At 33.2% G+C, this 10,550-nt stretch overlaps 1 protein-coding gene across 1 annotated transcript; it reads left to right on the top strand.

Moving 5' to 3' along the window:
- The first annotated feature begins 5,945 nt into the window (after window positions 1–5,945).
- On the top strand, window positions 5,946–8,865 carry LOC115953588 (iridoid oxidase-like). Its single transcript, XM_031071324.1, has 3 exons — window positions 5,946–6,395; window positions 6,685–7,154; window positions 8,045–8,865. The coding sequence occupies exons 1-3, from the start codon at window positions 5,951–5,953 to the stop codon at window positions 8,672–8,674; spliced, it is 1,545 nt and encodes a 514-aa protein (XP_030927184.1). The 5' UTR covers window positions 5,946–5,950; the 3' UTR covers window positions 8,675–8,865.
- Window positions 8,866–10,550: the final 1,685 nt, after the last annotated feature.

Genomic DNA, 10,550 nt, shown 5'->3' with positions numbered 1-10,550 from the left:
CTTTCATTTCAGTCATTGGAAAAAACTAACTGTTAGTTTAATTGTTAATAGTTTTTCCCCATCACTTACCAAGCAAGATTACTCTGAGCAAAGCATATTGCAAAAGGTTGACCTCTTGCTCTTAGGGTGTGTTTGGTTGGGGTGAAAACAGGGAGGATGGAAAATAAAGAAAGGAAAATAGGATGAAAAATGCTGTTTTCCACTGTTTGGTTGGGGAAGGAAAATGGGGAAGACGGAAAACCCGGGAGAAAGTTTTCTCTCCTGGGCCCACATTTTTTATCCTCCTAAATTGGGAGGAAAATCTGGGAAGAAAAGTGCTTTGAAAGCACTTTTACACAAATACCCTCTCCCACCTACCCTTATTCATGACCTGATGACCCATTCACCTACCCCACCTAATGACTTTTGCTCACAAATCATCCTTATCACTTTTGCCTCTTCTCATCTTACCTTCACAACACACCAATGTCCAACAGTCCAGGTTTTCTTCTCTTTTTTTTTTTTTTTTCAACGTGACCTGATCAAAATCCTTTGCCCAATTAAATTTATATATACACTATTGTAATTTTTACATTATAAAAATAAAAATAAAAATAAAAATTTATATATATGACGTGGTAAATTTTATATTATTTAATGAGTACAAATAAATCTATTTCTTACATATTATGTAACAAAGGTATAATAGTCAATTTATATAAATTACATTTTCCATTCTTTTCTTTTTCTCTCCAACCAAACAAAAGAGTTTTCCACCCTCCCACTTTTCCACCCCTCCAACCAAACACACAAGAGGAAAAACTAGATATTTTACATCCTCCCACTTTTCCACTCCTCTAACCAAATGAACCCTTAGTCTCTTACCAAGGTTCAATAATAGTGTAATAATTAGCTCAATTTGATGAAGCTCACTTAAAGCACAATCCTCATGTAATTAGGGCCAATCAAATAGGGATCGATCATCAATGAAAATACAGTTATAAAATATGGGAAAAGTTAATAAATACTCTAACAATAATATAAAATAAGGTTGATTTGGAACTTGGATTTAGGTTTGGATTTAAATTTTAAATTAATAGATTTGAAATGCCTTGATTTGAAATTCATTGATTTTTGGAATTATTTCAAATCCAAGCATTTTAAAGGTTTAAAATCCTTTGTGGATTTTTCAAATTCAAATCATTGACATTTTTTAAACTATCCAAATAAGATATTTGGATTTTAATCACCCAAATCCAAATCCAAATGCCCAAATCATGTCATCCAAACGCACCAAGATATTAGTTTAGAAAATATTTTTAGAAACTTTTTATGATAAAAAAAAGACAATTGATTATGTTGACAACTTCTCATATATTTCTCATGAAAGTGAAATCAAAAGTTTACTAAAATAGTCCATTAATAAATGCCCTAAGGATACTCATTAATAGGACACATAAAATATTAGTGGTCCTCAAATTTTTTATTTATTTTTTATTATAAGATTTTTAAGGACAGTGGTCCCCAAATTTGATTAAGGACCAATGGGATGGTGAGTTCCTTAATTAGTCAAATTCGTATTGTTTTAGTAATTAGTCAAGTCCGTATTAATTTGAAATTAATCAATGAAATTCAAAATAAACAAATTTTGTTTAGGAAAATGGGAAAAAAAGATATATAATTTTGTTAACAACTTTTTACATTTTTCATGAAAGTGGAATCAAAATTTTTCTAAAATGATTTATTAATAAATGCCTAAGAATATTTATTAAATGGACACATAAAATATCAGTGGTCCTCAAATTTTTTTATAAAATTTTCAAGGACAGTGGTCCTCAAATTTGATTAAGGACCACTGGGAGGGTGAGTTCCTTAGTCAAATTCGTATTGTTTAATTTGTTTTAGTAATTAGCCAAGTCCGTATAATTTGAAATTAATCAATGAAATCCAGAATAAACAAATATTATTTAGGAAAATGATCGTTGGAGATGGCCGATGGGCACGGGTTGAACCAGCCAATCGGGCAAAGGGGTTTTCCTCACTAGGCCCGCAAAAGTAGTAATCATTGTCACCTGTCAAAAAACAATTCCTAGACCTCATATATTATATCTATATAAATAATTTTTTCCGTACTTTTTTTTTGAGAATCTTTTTCCGTACACTTGATTATGCAATTTTTGTTTGTAATTAGCTAATTATACGACTTTGTACAATAGGATAAATTGATAATATCCACATCATATCCATCATATGTCATCTCGTGCCTTCGAATTTTATTGTATTTTCGGTATAAAAAATGCGAAAGAAGATGTACAATTTTGTTATACATTATATATGGTCCCCCATTTCAAGAGACTTGCCCACTCACCCTTGGCCGCTAATGATGAGAAGCAACTTAGGTTAGAAGGACCATTTCAAGAGACATGCCCACTCACCTTTGGCCGCTAATGATGAGAAGCAACTTAGGTTAGAAGCAGGGGCAGAGCTACGTGTTAGGGTGCAGGGGGGGGGGGACGGGGCGGAGCTACATGTTAGGGTGGTGGGGGGGGGGGGACAGGGCGGATTTTGAATTTTTTTTTTCTATATAGAAATATTTAATATTTTAATAATTAGCCTTCAAAAATGAGACTTGCCCCCCCCCAACTATTTGAGTTGGTCCAATAATGTTCTTAAAAAAAATTGTCCAATTTGTCTAGTAGTTATAGAGAACATATTGTTTCTCAAATTCATTTTTTATGGTAAAATGTGTTTTCATATTTTTTAAAGTTTTGGATCATTTATGTCTTTGAACACTTCATTAATTTAATTGAATTTTTTTTACTCACAACGATAGACAATTTGGTAACTTATATTGAAAATGAAAATTGTAAAGATTTCACTATAAAAGATGGTGAAAGATTAATTTAATTCTATGAAACGTTTAATTTTAAGGATTCATTATGAAAGCAACTAATTTTGTGTGTGTGTGTATAGATACATTTGTTTGTGTATGTGTATAAAAGTTTGTATAGACTAATAAATTAGCAATACAAATTGGCCCCCCCAAACAAAAATTTCTGGCTCCGCCCCTGGTTAGAAGTGTCATAATCTATAAGCATAATAGCAAGAGCATCTAGTTTAGCCTTGGTTAACCACGGATGGTCTCTACCAATTGGATGCTTGGCTCTAGACTCTAGAGTATGGTTTTAAAGAATTGGATTGGATGGCCCGGCCAATTTAATTGAGAATCAAACCTTAAACTGGTCGAGTAAAAAAGCCAAAACCAGTAAAAACCAAGAATTGAATCTTTTTTTGATTCTTTGATTATTTCGGTTTTTAAAACCGTGCTCTAGAGTCAATTAGACATTGAAATCAAATGTAGTATAAGAAAAATTGATGTTGTCTTCTATTTATTTTTATTTATGTAAAATCGATGTTGTCTTCTATTACTTGTTTAATTTTTGCTCATAGTATTTTATGCAGTCTCATGTTGTGTATGATGTCATTACTCGTTACATTAATAATTCCTCAAGTTATATGTGTTAGTGTATAAAAGTGATGAATAAGTGGGTTCCAGTTAGCTCAACTGATAAAGTCTCTGATAGTTGAATAAGATATTTAGGATTCAATCCGCCTACACCAAAAACTGATTGGTGTCTTGGTCTGATGATAAATAGCTATTATTTGGAGCGGACGTCATAGGTAGAAGCTTTTTTTTTTTTTTTTAAGTGATGGATAATGACATTATAATATGATATACACCGTCACTCGTGCAATAAGCTCCAATTAATGGGTGGTTGGCGTTGCTTTACTTATAACGTTTCAGTAGAAAATATATTTAACGTTAAGATAGTTATTAAATAAAGAGTTGTGTCTTTTAAATTTAAACTTACATTAAGAGCTATGTCTATTACCAAAAGACAAGAAGAAGTCTATAAATATTGGGATCTCAAATTTATTTGATATGTTGAATTTATTTGATACGTTGAATTTATTCTTTCTATTATTACGTTGGTAATTCACACCCTAATGGGATTACCATTCACACCATTGAGACCAACAATACGTAGATTGAAAATGAAAAAAAAAAAAAAAAAAACTCACAACTAGAAACTCAAGGATAAGCTCATGAAGAGAAAATCAAATATAAACTCTCGGTAAGGAGGGTTTTTTTTTTTTTTTTTTTTTTTTTTTTTTTTTTTTTTTTTTTTTTTAAGTTTAGGCTCAAGGAATTAAGACCCTCTCAATGTTATTGAAATGACTATCTCTCCCTGTGGAAAATTTGCAAAGTGGACCCTTTTATAGGTAGGCTAAGGTTAGGGTTGATAATAAAATAAGTAAGGAAAAAACTATAGCAAATTTACTGGAGCGAGGGTCAAGCAAATTAACTTTAGCGATGTATCTGTTTTGAGGTCTTAGATGATCTGCATTCTACTGAAAGAAGTTTCACTAAAAAAAATTATTATGGCATAAAAGATATTGAAAAAGATCATTAACTCATCATATTTTAATAGATCATAACCTTATCATTTTTGAACAGATATTATGAACTAGCCTTAACCCTAGCGCAATTTTATTAGTACAACTCAAATTTGATATGTTTTGGCAATAGAATTTATCAACATATCTTTCACTAAAAATGTTTGTCATGGTGTAAAAAGATATTGGAAAAGATTATTAACTCATCATCTTAGAGCAGAAACCTCATCATCTTTGAACAAATTATGAAATACAAGCTAGATTCAACTCTAACACAATTTTATTAATACGACTTAAATTTGACATGCTATGTGATTTATCAACATATCTAAAAAACCCGAACTCTAAACTTTCTGCCATTCCATTTACGTAATCAGAAATTCCTGCGAGGTCAAAGAATTTGAGAAACAACGATCAAATCAAGGGAGAAAAAAAAAGTAAAACCAATCGCTATGAGATTTTCTTCATATTTTTTTAATACTATTTTATTATGTTGTTCCGTGGACTTGCTAATAATACAAATTTAATATTACGAAATATGAGGACCAATGACTAAAAGAAAAATGCATTTAGATTAAGGCCCATTAATATCTTTAACAAAGATTGCTTCATTTGCTTGTTTATTTCAACTTGTCACATGCTCTTTGATTTATCAACATATCTAAAAAACCCTAACACTAAACTTTTTGCCATTTCATTTACGTAATCAGAAATTCCTGTGAGGTGAAAGAATTAGAGAAACAACAATCAAATCAAGGGAGAAAAAAAAAGTAAAACCAATCGTGATGAGATTTCTTCATATTTTTTTAATACTATTTTATTACGTTGTTCTGTGGACTTAATTACTAATAATACAAATTTAATATTACGAAATATGTGGACCAATGACTAAAAGAAAAATGCATTTAGATTATGACCCATTTAATATCTTTATCAAAGATTGCTTCATTTGCTTGTTTATTTCAACTTATCTTTTCCTACATAAAATAATATAGGGATTCCTAATAAACAGTAGTGGCTCTGGGATTTTTTTTTCAGGGTGTTCCTTAAAAAGTATAAATTATACAATCTAATAAAAAGAGAAATTCATATATTGACAACAACAACAATTAAAAAATCACGCAAATACATAAATTTTACAATTGTCTTCTACGAGTTTTCATATTTTGAAATCGATACATGATAGTCTCATTATCAATACTACAAGTTGTATCTCTTTCAATGTACACAACCAAACAATCATTTATCCATTGAATATAGAACATATTATGGAGCAAAATTTAATTTTATTGGCATTAAAAAAACTCAGGGTGTTTCCAAATTTTTTTTAGGGATAGACAAATAAACTTTTTTAAATTATTATATATAAAAAAAAAGAAGAAGGACGAGTTGTTCTTTTACACTAATTGTTCCCAAAGATTTGTCACGTACTCGGGTAGAACTACTATAAAAAAACCCACCAACCTAGCTAGTTTCAACCCAGTATATCCACCAACCAAACTAAAAAAAAAATATGGAGCAATTAGCTCTGGGATTAGTCATAGCTCTAGTGCTATGGATTGCATCGATAGTGCTAATAAGAGAGAGACACCGCAGATTAGAGGAGATAGGTCAGCTTCCACCAGGGCCTAAATGTTGGCCAGTGGTTGGAAACATTTTCCAACTGGGTTGGTCACCCCACGAGTCATTTACAAAGCTGGCTCGTGCTCACGGTCCTATCATGACACTTTGGCTAGGGTCAATGAGCACGGTGGTGATCTCGTCCGATGAAGTGGCTAGTGAAATGTTCAAGAAACACGACGTGGTTCTTGCCGGCAGGAAGATTTACGAGGCCATGAAAGGGGACTATGGTAATGAGGGCTCTCTGATTACGGCTCAATATGGACCTCACTGGCGTATGTTGCGTCGCCTTTGCACCACCGAGTTTTTCGTGGCACGCCGCCTTGAAGCCACGCGAGGTGGTATACTAATTAATCACTTAATCTGATATGTAGAGTGTTATATATTCATCTGTTTATATTTTCTAACCATTATGCTAGTTGTTCATATGATCATGTACTGTATTTTTTTTTCTTTTTAGGTTGGTTACTCGTAAATGTACCATGAATGTTTACTTTTGGGTTTTGAACTTGCCAATTTTTATTCATTTTAATTAATTAATATGAAAATGCTACAACGGATAACATTTGGCTATATAAAACTGTATAAGTTATTGTTTATATATATATTTTTTATACCTTCCAACAGGTGTACGTGGGAGGTGCATCGATCACATGGTACTCTTCATGGAAGAAGCTAGTGCATCTGGTACCAAAGCCATCGACGTTGGGAGGTTCTTCTTCTTGATGGGTTTCAATCTTATAGGAAATCTTATGTTTTCAAAAGATTTGTTGGATCCCAAATCGGAGAGAGGGGCAAAGTTTTTCTACCATGCAGGCAAGGTGACGGAGTATGCTGGGAAGCCGAACTTGGCTGATTACTTGCCAATTCTAAGGTGGGTTGATCCACAAGGTTTAAGGAGGAAGACCCAATTCCATGTCGAAAGCGCCTTTGAGATCGCGGGAGTGTTTGTCAAAGAGAGGATGGAAGGCATGGAATGTGGAATTACTGAAGAGAAGAGGAATAAGGACTACATAGATGTGCTTTTGGAGTTTCATGGTGATGGTGTGGAAGAGCCCTCAAGTTTTTCTGCAAGAACCATCAATGTCATAGTCTTCGTAAGCCTTCTTATTATTATTTTTTTCTAATTTCAATTTAATAGTTAAAAGAAATTTATATTATTTCTAACTTAAGATATCATTTTCATAATCTTTATTTTGTAAGATCTAATTTCCATGTAATAGCCACAAATATTGCGTATGTACCTAGGTTATTGACTTCGGGCGGGTTGGAAATGTTTAATAATTCTAATGAAATTGCTCCAACTTTAATAAGATAAAAATAAAATATAAAGAAAGATTATAACTATGAGAGTACTAAAGAGAGAAATAAGTGAAATATAAAAAAAAAAAAAAAATACATTTTGCGTGAAGTGGGATGGGGTAAGTTGAGACGGGAGCAAAACCCATCCCTATCTCTGCCAACACCGTGTCACTTTTTTGAGACATAAAAAATCTACATAGGACGAAATAGATTAAGACCCATCATGATGTGCAAGTCATTTTGGTCATCCCTAACTATGAGAATATATGTAGAATTTTTAGGGCATGTGGCAAGGGTTTTCATACTCGGATGCTAGTCAGAAATCCAGTTAAGGGCTTTTGCTTGTTTGTTTATTTATTTTTAATCAAGTAAAATTTTATTAAAACACAAGCTGAAAACCAGCACAATTACAAAATTCACACAACCCAAAGTACTTGAGATACAATCACAAGTCCCAAGAAGAGACCAACAACAGATAGCAATATCAAAACATGAAAAAAAAAAAAAAAAAAAAAAAAAAAAAAAAAAAAAACACTTCATAACCAGAAGCAACCGAGCTGTTGTTTTCTTTGTTACCCACTATCTTTACCACCCCCGCCCCCCCCCCCCCAAAAAAAAAAAAAAAAAAAACCACTCATACAAGCAGACATGCACAGAATACTAATTAAAATTACTACGTTTTCAGGAGATGTTCACTGCGGGGACTGACACAACGACAAGCACTCTGGAGTGGGCAATGGCAGAGCTCTTCCACAACCCTGAAACCTTGAAGAAAGTCCAAGCTGAGCTGAGAAGCACCATAGATCCTGATAAGAAGCTCCAAGAGAATGACATTGAAAACCTCCCATACCTCAAAGCTGTCATAAAGGAAACACTAAGGCTACACCCACCTCTCCCTTTCCTAGTACCACACATGGCCATGGACTCTTGCAAGATGCTAGGCTATAATATTCCAAAAGAAACACAAATCCTAGTCAATGTTTGGGCAATTGGACGAGACCCCAAGACGTGGGATGAGCCTTTGGTTTTCAAGCCAGAGAGGTTCATGGAACCAAATATGGTGGATTACAAGGGGCACCATTTTGAGTTCATACCCTTTGGTTCTGGGAGACGAATGTGTCCAGCTATGCCACTTGCCTCTCGTGTGCTTCCACTGGCTCTAGGGACTCTCTTGCACTCGTTTGATTGGGTTTTGGCAGATGGGCTTAAGCCTGAGGAGATGGACATGACCGAAAGGATGGGAATAACTCTCAAGAAAGCTGTCCCATTGAAGGCTATACCAATTCCATACCAACGTGACCGTGTTCACAAGTAGATGATGTGTTAAACAGGTTGTTTGGGCTGAAAAATCGCAGCAAGCTAGCTACCCGCATTTTTCTTATATTAGTTGTCTGTGTTATGGTTTTAAAAACTAGAATGGTGAAAGAACCGGAATAGGAAGTATTTATTGGTTTTATGGTACGGTGAAAGAACTGGAATAAGAAGTGTTTACTGGTTTTATGGTCCGACCGGCGTTCGACTACCAGTCGAACTGATGATGTTATAAATAATAAATAAATAATTATTAATTATAAAAATAAATAAATAATTTTATAACTAGTCATTTTAACTAAAAAATTAAATAATAGTAAAACATTAAATATTAACTTACCAACTTTTGGACACCATTTAACAAAATTCAACCCAAAAAAAAAAAAAGGTAAAGTGCAATAATTACAAATTATTTTTAGTTATTTTTTAATTTGTCAAATAACGAAAAGTAAGTTACCAATGGGTAACGATATCATTGCCCACTTGATTTTTTTTTTCCACCTATCCTACACTTAACACATTTATGTCACACCCGGCCCACACGTTTATTCAAACTTTCAAACAACAACTCTGAACTTACTTTCCTGTGCTATGTTTTTCTAAATTTTTATTTTCCCCTTTAATATTCTCTCCCTCTCTCTGTCTCTCTCATCAATATGGGTATGTGCAAGTGCAACTGTGCAAGAGCAACAAACAAAGGTTGAAGCAGATAGATCAAATCATTGTAAATTTGCTTCATTTTTGGGCTCCTTCCTCAATACAAAGATAAGAGATTTGATATTTTTGGGGTCACTGTTGGTGTCTTAGACTTCACCACTTTAAGCTTGAGAGCATTTTCAAAATCAAAATCTCTCCTCTCAAATTTGAAACAAAATCTCTCTCTCTCTCTTTTATTTTAAAAAAAACACAACATCTGAAGTTTTATATATTGAAGAATTGCTAAAAACCGGTTTATCCGTACCGATTTTCGGTTTTGCTGGTTAAACCAGCGGTTTCCGGTTTTTAACGATTTTTCTTCTATTTTCGGTTTTTAACAATAACCGGATCGGATTAGTGTCCAGTTTCCAGTTAAACTGGTTGAACCGGCAGGTCCGGTTCGGTTTTTAAAACCATGGTTTGTTTTGCAGTGTGAACAGTGAAAAACTGAAAAATCATAACTATATATATGATGAAAGCTGTATTTCTGTTTACACTTGTTTGATTATATCAAGTTAAGTTGGAAATGTCCTCTCTCTCTCTCTCTCATATCGTACGCTAGATATCAATTTTTATATCTTATACTTCCTATTGCAAATAGAATTCACAAAAAAAAAAAGCAAACAAAAGCCAAGTCTTCAACTTATGGTGAAAAAATTAATTATATGAAATAAAAGGAAAAAAAATATGTAAATTAATTTATAGCATCTTTTTGTTTAAGACTTTAAAAGCATGAAATTTTAGCTTTACAAATTTGATCTTACGTACAGCCAGGACTTTATAATTCGTAGTGGCACTCTTTTCTCTGTGAGAGAGAGAGAGAGAGAGAGATGGACCAAATGGATCGAAAGTGGAGTAAATGACTGTTGTGGACTGAATTGACTAAATTAGATCGAAGTGGACCAAAAAGGACTGAAGTGGACCGAAATATGCTGACGTGGTTCAATAAAAGCGTAGTAACAATAAATGCTATATATGCTTTATGTTTGGTAGTCCTTTTATATATATATATATATATATATATATATTAATATTCTTGAGGGGGTTAGTTTTTAATACCCTTGTCATGTTTGATGATCCTGATTGGGGTTACGGTATCATGCCCACTCTGTTGAAGCTTGAAACGGGAGATAGGAACCGACTCTATTTGTCGCTACCCAATTATTGGGTCCCGCTTCAAGGAG

Source organism: Quercus lobata, chromosome 7, assembly GCF_001633185.2.
Source record: "Quercus lobata isolate SW786 chromosome 7, ValleyOak3.0 Primary Assembly, whole genome shotgun sequence".
Taxonomy (NCBI): domain Eukaryota; kingdom Viridiplantae; phylum Streptophyta; class Magnoliopsida; order Fagales; family Fagaceae; genus Quercus; species Quercus lobata.
The sequence above is the reverse complement of the archived record's forward strand: the minus strand, read 5'-3'. Positions and strand labels throughout refer to the sequence as shown.